The 14,208-nt window shown below is 35.6% G+C and overlaps 1 protein-coding gene across 3 annotated transcripts in view; it reads right to left on the minus strand.

The window, feature by feature from the left end:
* Positions 1–14,208, minus strand: part of CADPS2 (calcium dependent secretion activator 2) — a 288,930-nt gene that overhangs the window by 96,461 nt on the left and 178,261 nt on the right. For all 3 annotated transcript variants that reach the window (XR_010080295.1, XM_063396763.1, XM_063396762.1), the window contains exons 10-12: positions 9,998–10,106; positions 8,630–8,833; positions 1,036–1,172 (exon numbers count right to left, since the gene is read on the minus strand). Coding sequence is in view for 2 of the 3 variants with exons in the window: in XM_063396763.1 (XP_063252833.1) it covers positions 1,036–1,172; positions 8,630–8,833; positions 9,998–10,106 (450 nt within the window). In the remaining variant the exon portion in view is untranslated. The remainder of the gene's footprint in view (positions 1–1,035; positions 1,173–8,629; positions 8,834–9,997; positions 10,107–14,208) is intronic.

Here is a 14,208-nt window from a genome sequence, read left to right on the forward strand (position 1 = left end):
TATACATACGTATCTGGCACTATTTTAAAAGGGAAGTAACTGTTATCAAATAATACTTTTTCCCCTTTTTAAAAACTGCAAGGAAACCTAAAAATTCCAATTATTATCTTTGTATTACAAGACAAATCAGAACAATGAAAAAATGAAGTAAAACTACCCACTATCATTTTTTTATTGCTGTTGGGACATTAAAGTGAAAAAAAAATGTTCTGTGAGGCATTGTAGATCCTTAGTGAGAGATCACTATTTTTGGCATGAAATAGGTGAAAAATAAAGTCTCGGGAAGTTATGAGGTCTGACCCATACAAACCTGTTTAACAAGTGTATAATCTCATGAACTCTCACAAGATTGTTGCTGGTTTTCTTCCCTAATGGAAACAACCTGAAGCAGCCCCATCTTCAACTAGTCCACAAAGCACAGAACAGAAAATGATTGTACAAAAAGAAAACTGCAGCCAACATCTTACCTTTTATGATGGTAATGATGGTATTCTTAGAATGTGGAAAACATTCATTTTGATACAGAGATCACATTCAATTTTCTTTTTTTAAATAATTATACTCCCCTTTGTTACTTGCAGTTCAGGTAATGCATATATGCCCATATAACTATATTGCTTATGTGTCTGCCTCCTTTCTTTGGTGTTTTTCCTTCAAACCAGAGTAGAATGAAGAATTACAAGACAGGTGAAAATGTCTGAGATGAGGAAACTACATTTGGACCTTAAAATGCCTGTACAGGTGTCAGTAAATCCCACCACAGGAGTTCTTGCCATTGTCAAAACTTCCTGGTTTTAGTCAAACCTCCCCAGAGGACACGATAAATTTCAGCTGATAAAATTGAAGACAGTTTGTGTCTCTTTGCTTTCTATTGAGTGGCACAGCAGCGGCTTGCAAGTATGTAATTTTCAGATTTAAAACCAATCGATTGGACCCTTTATTCCACCTACAACTGCAGTTGTTGAATGAAAGAGGATGAAAGGACTACTTTGTAACAACTATTTCTCACTTCTTTATCTTCCAGCCAGCACTCACCAAACAAGAATAGGAGTCATTCAATCTGTGATCCAAGGTCTGTCTCTGAAGCAGTCTAAAGAGGGAAGCATGGTCAAATTTGCAGGGATTAGCAGAAATAAACTCATCCATGCCATGTTTCTGGCCACGGTCTGTATCTGTTATACAAAGGAAAAATGTGCAGAACAATACATGTGAATGTGTGTTCAGACTCACAAACATCAGTGTATGCATGACATATAAATTTCAATATCTAAGCTTGCTTGAAAGTATCTCAAAGAATTAACTCATATAGAGAGATGCTTGCAGGTGAATTACTACAGAATCTTGATTTTTAATCTGAAAATATTATTCCAGAATTATTTTTCTATCATACCAATTTACAGTGTGTAACAGTGGAAAAAAAAATGCTACCCACTAACAGATAAACCAAAATTTATACAGGCTGCAAGAAAACATAACATAGTACATTAAAAAAGTATTAAAGCATTCTTTTCTAGTGGGCTCTGTAAATATTTCAATTTAAAAACAATATTATGAGTAGAAAAGAAAAATATTCTGTAATTTCCTGGTTTAGTATGGCTCTCTTTCTAATTTTAGCAAAATAACCACAAAATATTACAAAAAAAAAAAAAGAAAAAGAAAAAAACTAAAAGAACCTCAAACAGGTTTATGCATTTATTTCTTCAGAAAAGAAAGAGCATCTTTACTGCAGTTCAAAGTACCACTTAATAGAAATATTCAGCATGGCTTGAAGCCTACTTCTCAAATGGCAAACTGGAGCAGAAATGAACACACTGGCTTGAGCTAGGTCATTTCCAGCCTTCTTTTTGTATTCAGCTTTTAATGAGACAAACCTTAGTGTGGTAATGGCAAAGAGCTCCTTCAACCTTCCAGCAAAGTGTACTGAAAAAAGGGAGCAGCATTTCTGTGTAAATACATTGAGAAAGCATACCATCCCAAATGGCACTTCAATCAAAGGCCCAAATTTATTGTTCTTCACAGATTGCATCTTTCAACGCCTTTAAACCCCGCGGGTTTATCAAAAGAGAAGCTCTAGTGATTGCTTTCATTAATGTTATGTTTTGTCAAAGTCTTCAATGTGAATTATGTATCTAGTATGGACAGAAAAAGCCTTACAGTGCCCAAAAGGACTAGTTATGTATTAGCACATTAGCTGTCTTGGATTCTATAGACTGTACTGGGGTGAACAGTCCTATCAACTTAAAAATTGACTTCCCCTTTCAATAGGGTCTTAGCTCTTTGTTCCTTTAAATTCAAACCTAGGTCTTTTTATATTCATTACCAGAAAAGTATAGATCTAAGTGTATCCTAAATGCAATTTTGAAAACCTGCATAGTAGAAATCTAAAATTTCTAAAGAAAGGAGACAAAAGTTTATTGATTAAACCCAATTACAGAGTCAGGTTCATAATAAAACTCAATATTGATCTGTGGGCATGATGCTAACATAATCAGTCACATTTAGAAATTTAGCCCCAGATCATATTGATCCATGTCAAGTCCAACTTTCAGCTGTATTTGTGGATGGGAGAATTATTTAATTCAAGCTGAAGGATCTGCAACATCAAATCCTAGAAAGATGCAGAAACTAATTCATATCACTTGGCTTTGCATTGTCAAAGCAAGAGTCACATCCATGTGACAGATTTCACCAAGGTGGATGTAGCAAATAAACAGTATGACAATATGTCGATGGTGTAAGGTATGAGACCATCACCCCAGAGAAGCAGTAGCATGTGTTTTAAATGCTTGAAAGATCTCTAGCATACGTGATTACATAGATTAGCAACATTTCAATGAGCAGTAGACTAGCCTATCATTAATGACAAACCTAGCTCATATTTTTGACATAGGTACAGAAAATGCTGTCTCTTAATTAGTGCAATTTAACTGTATTCAAACACACTAATTCAAAGATAAACATCTGATATCAACACAACTACATTACCGAAAGTACTGAACAACACATGAAGTTATCTATAGCTTCCAAAATATCCAAACACAGATAAAAGTCTTTCAAATTCATTATTTTTAATGTGCAAGTGACTGATTTCAGCATTTCTTAAAAGTTTTCCTTCTTATATCAGGTTTATCATATTCCTTAAACAATATTCATAGTAAGACAGATGACAAAAAAGAAAAAGTACTAGTATTTCTTTTTGCCATCATGTAGAGAATTGTACAGAGCTGAATCATTCTTAAAATAACCTTTTGGTTTTTTCTCTGGTTAACCACAGCAATATAAAAGATGCCCCTTTTTTAAGAGAGAAGGTGTAAGTATTGACAAGTAATTTAAGTATTTCGAAACCAGGAGTTTGGATGTTGCAAATGAAACAGATCCAGCATACTGATACAGTATCCAGATGATCATAATGAGTAAGGTGATATATTGAACACAGTACAGCTTGTGAAAGCAGAATTTACTATTACATAATTTGGGCAAAATCAGCAAAAGTATTGATTTAAAATGATAAATATTTGCTAGATTTCATTCTAAAAGAAATATCCATGACTGATCATCTTTTTGAGTAAATCAGGTGGTACAAATAACATTGTCAAACAGTAGCAGAAGATCTGTTACCAAACATATTTAAGCAACAGAAAAACAACTAAAAACTTACCTTTACCAGCTGTAGGCGAGCAGGAAATAACAGAAAAACATCTAGTGTAATACATTGCATTTTAATTTATTGCTATGATGTACATACAAGATAACTGGTAAATATTTTGAAACAAAAAGTAATTAAAAAAATTTAAGAACTTGAGCAAAGATCATGAGGATTTCATAAATGGTGTATGACTGTGATTAAAAAATTACTAAAGACCCTGCTTTTAAAAATGGTTAGAGTGATTGCTTTTTTCAAATTCAAATACATAAATGAGCTTTAGATGTCCTGTTCAAACAACGTGGAAATGCAAAAGGCATATAAGGTGCTATATGGTCATATAGTTAAGAAAAAAATACAAGACCATTTTTCTTTACACTTTTTCAATCTTGGAAAATACTGGGAAGGTATTTGGGGAGATCCTCAAAGCAGTAATATTTCTCTTGCTTTTTGACAATTAGTTTTTCTTCCCTTCTTAATCAAATTTGTTGCCATGCTTTCCATGTTGCCTTTAAATCAAAATAATTGGCTGCCATTTCCATGTTGCACTGCCTGTTTCAGGTTGTGTATTTCTTTGGAAACTATCCTTTTTTTTTTTTTTTTTTCTTTCTTGTTTTTCTTTTGGATCAAGGCAGGACAGATAAATGTATTTTCAAACGATGTTAAAAACTAACAAAAACTGTTGCAGGAGTTTTAGCACATTGAGTGTTCATTTATAGAAAGATATTCATTTGGGCAGAATAGCATTCTAAGTAGGCCTTTTGCCATCTTTGAAAGAAACTTTAAATTTTAGTCCTGCTGCAAAGGCTATTGAAACCATCACATCCTCAGCGACTCAGCTCATACAGAGTTTGAATTAAGACTACCAAGAATTTAATGTTTATGGCACATTCTCAAGTGGTTCTAGCATCCCCACACAACATCTCTGCCCCGTTCCAGCCCAGAAGCAAATACACATTTCCTGCATCATCTACCCTGTGCTAGGGTGAACTACAGGTACTGGCCTTGATGAGTGATGACCTGCTCCTTCTTGTGGCTCTCAGTAACATCTCTGCTTGATTTTAAGCATCATGAAAGCAATTTGAACTAGCTCAGGCAAGCAGGAAAGAAGACAAGGTAGAGGCAAGCAATCTAGTATTGTAGGGATTAAAAAGATTTAAAGACTAAGACTAGTAGGGTAAGAACTATAACTCTGTTCCAGAAAGGGGCTGGAACTGGTCGGAAAAGCCAGTGGTAAGATATGCATTACATTCCTTCAAGTGCCACTCCTGACAGATGGGGACAGCTTGCACTGGGAACATTTTGACTCCTGATCATTGACCAGGACTCCAAAGTGCTACACAGGCCAAAGAGACAATCTATGACCCCAGAACTTTATAATTTAGGTTTCAGGTCATGAAATAGCTTCTGCAGAGAGAGCGGCAGAGAATGAGAAAGCAGCTGGCCCATATGGCCTGACTGTCGGGCTGGGGATACCACACTGACTGATTGCCAGTATTTTGTTGAAGGGCAGATTTGAAGCGGACTGTAGATAGTTTTTACATGTTCCTGACTAGTACAGAAGAGAGCACACAGGTGACTTACTGGCTGCCTAGGGTGGTGGAGGCTAGTCTAAACATTTTCTTTCTAAAAATGGTTTGAGGCAAGCAGGAAATGGACATAAAGGGGAACGGGGAAACATGCAGGGAGGGTGGAGTCACTCCAGTCTTCCAGATGGCAAAAGGGTATGGAATGGACATAAAGCTGCAAAACCTACTGAGAAAATGATGTCAAATGAAAAAAATCTCTTTTACTTGTTTCTAAAAATGTAATTAATTGAAAGAGATTGTCTCTGAACTCATGAGGGTGTAGGTTCAGAATGATGTTTGACTCTGTATTTCTTCATTAAGACATGACAATCCCCTCATGTGCTGCTTTTAACTCCTGTGTTATGAACAAGTTATTAGCAGTACTAAGGACTCCAGCAGCCTTTTCAATTGCATGAATATCTCCTAATACATTGCTCATTATGAAAGGGATCACTTCCTGAACCTTTCTGTGATTCAAATGAATCTATTTTTCATTGGTGCTTTCCTTGAAACATTAACGTCCTTGGGAAACTTCTGGCTATTCTACAGTCATGCATCCTTAAAGACTCTTTCATTCAACATGCTTATGCAGAACAGTGGAACTGAAGGTCAGTCTCCTTTTTGTGATGACTGCTGACATTAGCCTGTCTTCACTTTTGTTTTGGAGTCACTTAATACCATAAAACTGCAATACCAAGTTACTTAGAAATGAAAAAATTGACTAGTATACATTTTAGAAGAGGGGCAGAGTAGTTTGATTCTGTTAAATACCACTTTCAGATGCTTTTCAATAAGTTTCTCCAAGTTACTGAAAATTCTTTCTGAAGATTTTATCAGGGTGAGTTGACTTTTCATCTTAGCGGATAAGGAAAATGGGGACAGACTTTCAAGGTCTGAATGCCATTAACTGACATTTGTTTCGCAAAGCCCAAGCTGGTTTTTTTATTTCTGTACATGGAGATGTCATTGCATGATATATTGCAGAAACTAAAACAATGTGACCTTCTATTGGCAGGAAATGCTTAAATTATCCATTAATAGGAAAATAAAAATCATAAAAATAGTAATTGGCAATTTATCTGGTCAAAACTGTATTTCCTAGTACTACAAATGTACCATAGTAAAGAAGAAAAACTTCATAATTAATTTCATTTAATATATATGCCAGCTCTCAAGTATGTGGTGTTATATCTTGATTAGAAATAAAAGATACTAAGCTTCATGCAAACATTTTTCTAGGGGAAAAGAAAATGAACTTCTTGTGAAACTGAATCTATTTAAATGTGACAAAAGGTCAGCCATAGAGTCTTCTTAGGAGTAAAACTATGCCACAAGAAATTCAGCACAGTATATGTTTAAAGGACTCTTAGAAAAATTTTTAAGGTTGTATCTGAAAACCCCAGTTCTTGAAGTTTCTTAAAACTGATTAATTTGATTATGCCCATTTCTACCTCAAGAGCAGGATATGGAATAAAAAAAAAAATTCTCATGTAGACAGAACTGGGGCATTACAAAAATCAGTTAAACAATTGTTCTAAATATCACATTAAATTCCACAAGTTACTCTATTGCAAAGAAATGGATTAATTATTATAGGTTATGAATTATTATGAAATATCAATATTGAAGTATATTAAACCCAAAGGAAAATAACAATTTAAATACGGAAAATAATAGTTTAAACATGAACTTTTGATTTATATACAGTTCAGTCACATGAGTTTCTGTAAGTGGATACATAAGCATGACAGAAAAATACAAGATATTTTAGGCTTTTGAGCTTCCCTTAAAATGTCTTTAAAATAATTCTTACTTCTTCTATGGTTTCCACCTAAGAACTGTAAGCCCTCTAAAATAAAGTCTAAAATAATATCAAGATGTGACAATTTAATTGCTATTTAATTCTTTAACATTATCAGTAATTTTATCTCCGAAAACACAATTTCAGTGCGTTTGTGAAACTTGTGATTGTTTTTTGTACCTTTTTCTTTCTATAATTTTCATTGCCCCGTGGTCAGAGTTTTCTAGTTGCCTTCACTTCCAGGTAAACACCGTGCCCCAAACCAGGAGCAGGTCCTTGGCCACTGCTGCCAGTGGTCACTTCTTTTGCACTTTCTAACTGATGCACATGAAGTAGGGACATTAGGCAGGAGCACAGTGAACTCCCACCACCCAGCACAAATCCAGGGAATTGGGAGGAGGTGAGCAGAAGAACTTCTTGGCTGTTGCCCCACCTTTGCTTTTGCAACATCCATCCTACTTCACCTTAATGGCCCCATAATGAAAGATTACTTCACAAAGTGTTTCCGATTAATTCCCGTCCAAATTGTTTCAGATGAAAAACAGATGTCAGTGCTTTTGTGAGATTAAACTTTTTTCAATGATCTTGGCATTGAAAAGCTCAATGATACTGAGAGCTCCTCAGGATTTTAGATAAATATTACTAAGTTTAACTAGCACATTTTACTGTTTTCTAAAAGCAAACTGATAAAGGATTGCAGGATGAATAGAAGGTTCTGAGACTGAGTGACAGCAGGACTGAGGGAGAAGATGGGTTTGGGTCAACCTGCTACAGACTTCAGACACTAAAGCAAGTTTAGTCTAAAACATGTCTCCCTTCTATCACTATCCATGTATGGTTATAGGATAATGAAGAAGGATTATTGAATAATAATCATACGATGACTCAGAAATTTGATGGCTATTACAAAAGGTCCCTGGATTGCATTCAGCCTCCTTAAAAAAAAAAAAAAAAAAATCCTTCCTTTGTCCAGGTATATACATGACAGAATACCTTCAAAGTGACAATATGAAGATTTAAAATATGTTTAATATATGCTATCTACCTTGATTTCTCTGAAACAAAAATTTCCTCAGAGAAAGGTGACATAAATTTAAACCTGAATAATTTAAAGAATTTTTAATATGTAATTTACACTATGTGCCAAAAAAAAAAATTCCAGGGGCCCATATATTGCCTTTTAACTTAAAATGTACTGTCTGCATAGCAATTTTTTGGTAACGAATATATACATTGCATGATAAAGCTGTCCTAAATCTAAAAAAAATCTGAGAATAGATTGATGCGTTTCTATTCAATACTCCACTGGCTGGCTAATGAAAAATATAATGCAAACCAAACACCGTCTCCATGGTAATATATGGGTCAATTGTAAGGAATATGAAGCTAATTGCTGTATTTTCATGGATTATAATAAAAATAATGACCTGCAAGTCAGGATTTCCCTTGTTGTCAATAATAATCTGAGTTAAAGAGCTTCTGGCTAACAATGAACTGCTAGACACATTTGGCTAGTGAATAAGTTCTGCTTAATTAAACTTCATTGAGGGAGCTGCTACATATTTTGTCATCTAAAACCAAAACCAAAGCCACAAAAGAAAAGAAAAGCCAACTTACAAAGTGGGGATATATCTGTGTTGGCATTGCCTCCTTTAAGATTCATCTTCTGAGCTTGACTTGCAGGAACAGGCTTGTAAGATTGACCTGTGGCTCTGTACATAGCTTGAACCCAGAGTATTCTATCCTGCTCATCGTCACTGGCAAATATCACAGTATCGCCTTCTTTAACAGCGTTGAAAAACATTCGACCACCCTGAAGACCTGAAGCAGCAAATAAGAAGGTAGTCTTGCTAAATACAAGTTACTTCTAAATAACCATCAGTGTTTATTACATTATTGGTTTTACTCAGAGTATGTGTGTGTGTGGAGGGGTGTGTTAAAACATTTTACAGGTACTTATGACTTAGAAATAAGATAACTCTAGAGCTATAAAGATCGAAAGGTAATACATAAAAGTAACATAAGTAGAATAAATTGAGAAATCACAGAAGAAAATATTTACATGAGTCTACTTTAAATTCAGCTCCAACTTATTTCTTATTCATCTTCTCTCTGCCATATGCTATTTTGCATTTTTTTAACATATTCTCCTTCCTGGTACTATTTTACTAGCTGGAAATCCCTGTCAACTTTATCTTTCATTGAAAAGAGACAGCTCCATATTCTTTATCAGTGCTGTTCTTCTATAGTCCTTTTTCTCATTCCAGTGTTTTTTTCTGAGAGCACACAATGAGAACAGGACACAACAGTCTACAAGGCTGTGCTAGGGATTTCTTTATGACAGAATTGTTTCAGTTTTCCAAATGCCTTCTGAGCATTGTTTGCCTTCTCAATTATTCTAAACATTGACACAACATTTTCAAAGACCAATCTTTAATGTCTCAGAAGTCTCCTAATTTCATAACCCTCCACTGCATGGGTAAAATTGTTTTTATCTGCATGTGATTTCCCTCTTCCATTTTAACATTACCTTGTGAAGATTTTTCTGATATCTCCAAATTTATTTTTGATTACTATGAGTAAATTGTCTTTCACAGGCATTTTCATAATGTGTCTTCTTTTTAAAATTATTTATGAATATACTTCACAGTATACTGACACATGCCACCATCATCAAAAAGAGAAAGGGTGAAAACTGACTAGAATTCATAATTTTTTCCTTGTATTATATGTGGTCTTACAATGTTTCCTGAAACTTTAGCATAAAGTTCATTTTTCATTAGTCATGCAACAAGCTTCTTTCTAAAAGCATGATTTTTCACACCAGAATGTCCTAGTGGAATAATTGCCAAAGAACCTTGGAATTTTTTGCTGCCAAAGAACCTTGGGAGTTTTTGCTGTTAGATCAAAACGAGCAAATTGAAACAACTATTTTATACAAATATCTTTTGTTTCAGTATCCTAATTCAAAATCATGAAAAGTACCTGTGTGAGGAGCTGTGTAATCCACAGTGTATCCTTCGAGTTGCATCAGTTCCTGAGGCTCAGACTTCTTTTCTCTGTAACTGCACATTGCAAATGTGTATTGGCTAACCTGAATAAGAAAGGACTTCTTAATTATTGAACTGCATTTCAGAACTGTATAACAAATGCATCATGGTTTAAAATAGCTTTCATTTTTACTGAATAAATAAATCCTCTTTTTTGCCCCCTTTCCCAGAAGTATTTACAGTGTAAAATTTCTCCTCCTTTTCCCTGTCTGTGAAAATGAAGGAGAAAGACTACAAACAAGATAACCCATAAACACACCTCTCTGCAATTTCCTGAAATACATTTTGGGCTGGTACTTTATGAAAAAATGAAGGGAAGCCAGTTACATACTGGTAGGGAAAATACTTGGTGTTGTGGTACTGACCAAACTACTCAATATACTGTAAGAAGAAAAAAACCAACTGTATTCCAAGAAACTGAGAAAACAAGAACTTTTATGTATAAAAGTATTGTTTGCAGAAAGAGTGGCACAATCATCATGAATCTGGAAAAAGAAACATAGAATCTGGCCAATTCTAGCGAATGATGGCAAGCATCAGAATCTTCAGTTTGATTTCATAGTCTAATTTCTGTACCTTTTGCATCAGTGCTCTCACCCACCCCTGTGCTGCTTGGCTCACTAGATAATGTACTGTGTAGGCCAAACTGCTTGGAACTGGCATGGACAACATTAGCTACTTGTCATCAAGTACAATTACCAAAAAACTTATACAGCAGTAAGAAGAGAATCTGTCATCAGGTGGGTTTTGACTCTGTAGACAAAACAGAAAATTATAAGGCTAGGTAAGGAAAAGCTGACTGGAAAGATAAAGAATAATAAAGAAAGAAATGTGGAGGAGAATGGGAGGAGAAAAGCAACCACTGAAACAAAACCGAGGTGTTCCCAGCTTTACATGAAGAGCTGGGAGGATTATAGAAGATGACCAGAAGAAAGAGCACGTGAATCTCTGAACACTTGAAACTAAAGGGAGCTGAATGTGTATGCACCTCTGAAACTCTCATCTCCAAGAAGTGTAGGATACCTGGCCAACAGACTTGTTTTAAACTATCTGTAAAATTATGCTAGGATTTGCAGATAGGTAAGGGGCTCATCTGATATATAATGGATCATTTTTATTTTGACTGCTGACTGCTCAGCTAACTTATCTAAATTTATTCTTTTTGCTACAACTTCAGGAATGATACTTTTTGAAGTAAGATTTGGACAGCTGATTTCAGCTTCATTCACATACTTGCTGGTGCTGTATCTTTATTCTTTGTAAAAGATTGATGCTTTTTGAAAATAAGGATGGGATGTGTTATTATTATCGGGGTAATGTTTTAAATATATTTCATTATTTTACATATTTGGGCTTTTTTGAAACACGACTGCTATCTATGTGTTTGCAGTGCATGGTGACTGAACATCCCCTGGCACAGCCTGTTCAAGCAAAAGGACCAGGTGTAACAGCTCTTTCTGTAAAATGGCCATCAGGCCTCAAATGCCAAACTGATGTCTCCAGAACCACAGCAGGAGTCTATAGGGGACAGAAACTAAACAGAGCTCTTCCAGTTTTAATTATTTTGTTAGCTAAGCAAAGACAGTTTTACAGGAGATAAGAATTTGAGAGACACTGTCAGGCAACTGAAACTGTGTCAGCTTTCCACACCAGATTTGGTACATTCGCTTAAATGGGCATACCTAGACCACATTAAATAAACACAAAAGACAATCTAGTCTACCTCAAAATTCAGATTTTCAGGCCAGAAAGGGACTACTACAAGCAGCCAGCCCATCTTCCAACATGACAGGCATGGCAGAACAGCCCTGCTGTGGCATTTCCAGGGCTGTGCATGATGGCCCCAGGAGGCTGAAATGGCAGCCTGGGCTCTGGGCAGACACAGCCAGGGCTGGGGGTCTCCTTTGGAAAGGGACCCTCACATGGTGCTCATCCCTACCCTACCCCCTCTGCTCTAGGCCTGGCAGCAGCATCACCTCTGTCACTGCTTGGTGTTCCCCTGCTTATTGTCCCACAGACATATCTGTCCTCATGGACAAGCATGGAGGAGCTGTTGGCTAGTCACACAACTCTAAATCCTTTGCAATTAGCTTTAGATTTAATAAGAGCTTCCTCCCTTTCTTTGTAAACTGCATCTACAATTTTAATTTTTGGTACTTGGCACTGTAGTAAAAACATTTTTCAATTTATTCCATTTGGTTGAATGAAATAAGCTGGCAAGGACCCACATAGATCTCTCACATTTTCATGTCAACAATTCCACTTAACACTGTAAAGGCAACCTGAGCCATCAAAAGGGAAGCCAGCAAACACTAATCATGGAAATGCATAGGATGCCCATATTTTTCAGATTTCTCCAGTCACTGAATGTTTTTGAAGATAAACTTGTGTAAGATCTGGACTATGTATCTTTATTCATTTTTAACATTACCACTATAACAAGACAGCCATTATAATGCTGCTGATTTTATTTTATCAAACATATTGCAAATGCATTCTTTTATTTTGAAGGAACAATCAGTCATGATTGGTGACTTCATCTTTTTGTTGAAAATGAGAAATTTTTACATTTCTTCACCAAAGAAACAGACAGAAAAATTCCAGAAAAAAGTCTCAACAAAATAAAGAAGTACAGAACTTGCTTCATTTGTTTACACTTGAAGTCTCTCAAACTCTTTTCCTTATGGTCATCAGTGGCTGCTCTCACCACAAAGAGAATCACCAGCTCAGTCTGAAAAAACACTTTTTAATATAGATCCATGTGTATTATTATATATATTTAAGTGTATTATTAGTAGTAAATGGAGCTGTAATCAGCTTTGCCTAAGAATTCAGCAAATTAGCATAAATACTTCATAGAATAATGAGTACTCAAAAGTCAGGACTATGTACAACACATTCTCAATCAAAATCATTTTGTCCTCTTGAATGTTAATCTTGACAGAATAAATGGCAATTCTCTTCCTACTACTGCATTTACTTGACTTTTGTTCTTTTCCAGACGTCCAAACACCTGACTACCAGCTGTTCTACTTGTTTTGTAACAAGGGGGAAAACCAACAACCTATGCATTTATGACAGCCAGATAAGTACAGAAATGTGATTGTGACTTCTGAGGAAGTCGCTAAGGGATGTCCCCACGGGGCACAAAGACTCTTTAATGCACTGGGAGGAGGTGTTAGTGCCCACCTGGCAGCTGCCTCTGGTGTGTGCTGTAGGCCAGCACTGGGCAGCCCACTCCAGGAGTTCAGCAGCAAGAATTGGCCTGCGTGGTTTGTGTGCTTAAAAAAAGGTGCCCATGAAACAAATTAGTGACTTTTCAAACATTTGACCAGGTGAAATTAAAATGATAGAAGTGGATCTGCATTCCAATTACTGGAGGAAGATATCACACAGTAAATGAAGTAAAACACACCATATCCAGCTGAGGCTTTTTACAAACCATGTTACGTCCCTGTCTTTTTCTGGTTTTAAATTAATAACCTTTGAGAGAAGTGACTGGATACTAAGGGATAATCAAATAAAATGAAGAGGTTAAAACTTCCAGATATTGTAACCTTCCTATGACATTGATCTGTTCTTTCAGAAACCACTAGCAACTTGTAATAGGTGCAGGAATAATGAAGGTGCCCATTACTCACATCACACTCCGAAAAAATCAACATTATTCATCTAATGTCACAACTGAGTTAAATTTTCAAAGTGTGTGTAAATCATACTGGTAGCCTCTGTTCTAGCAATGAATTTCATGTCCTTGACATTTTACTGCTGTAAGCTAAAAGTTAATCTATAGAGGAAGACTTGTCAATATGTCAATAATACATCAATGCAACAGACTGGTTCATTACTGAATGCTTCTTTCACATGTATTGACTTCAGCTTATTGCCAGTGAATGTATCACAGCAGGACTATATAAATGAGCCAGAGCTGTCTGGACAGTAAATATTGATTTAACATTGTATTTTTTATATAGCTTTATTGAATTGATAGCTGTTTTAAAATGAAATAGATGACTAAATCCCATCACAGTAGGAAAATTCCTGTAATATTCTTCTCCACTATTTCAATTTCAGCACAGAGAGTAGAAAATAGTTAAAATTAACTTGACTGGAATGAACCAGTCTCCCAGATGATGGTTCCATATT

This window comes from Prinia subflava, chromosome 4 (assembly GCF_021018805.1).
Source record: "Prinia subflava isolate CZ2003 ecotype Zambia chromosome 4, Cam_Psub_1.2, whole genome shotgun sequence".
Classification (NCBI taxonomy): Eukaryota; Metazoa; Chordata; class Aves; order Passeriformes; family Cisticolidae; genus Prinia; species Prinia subflava.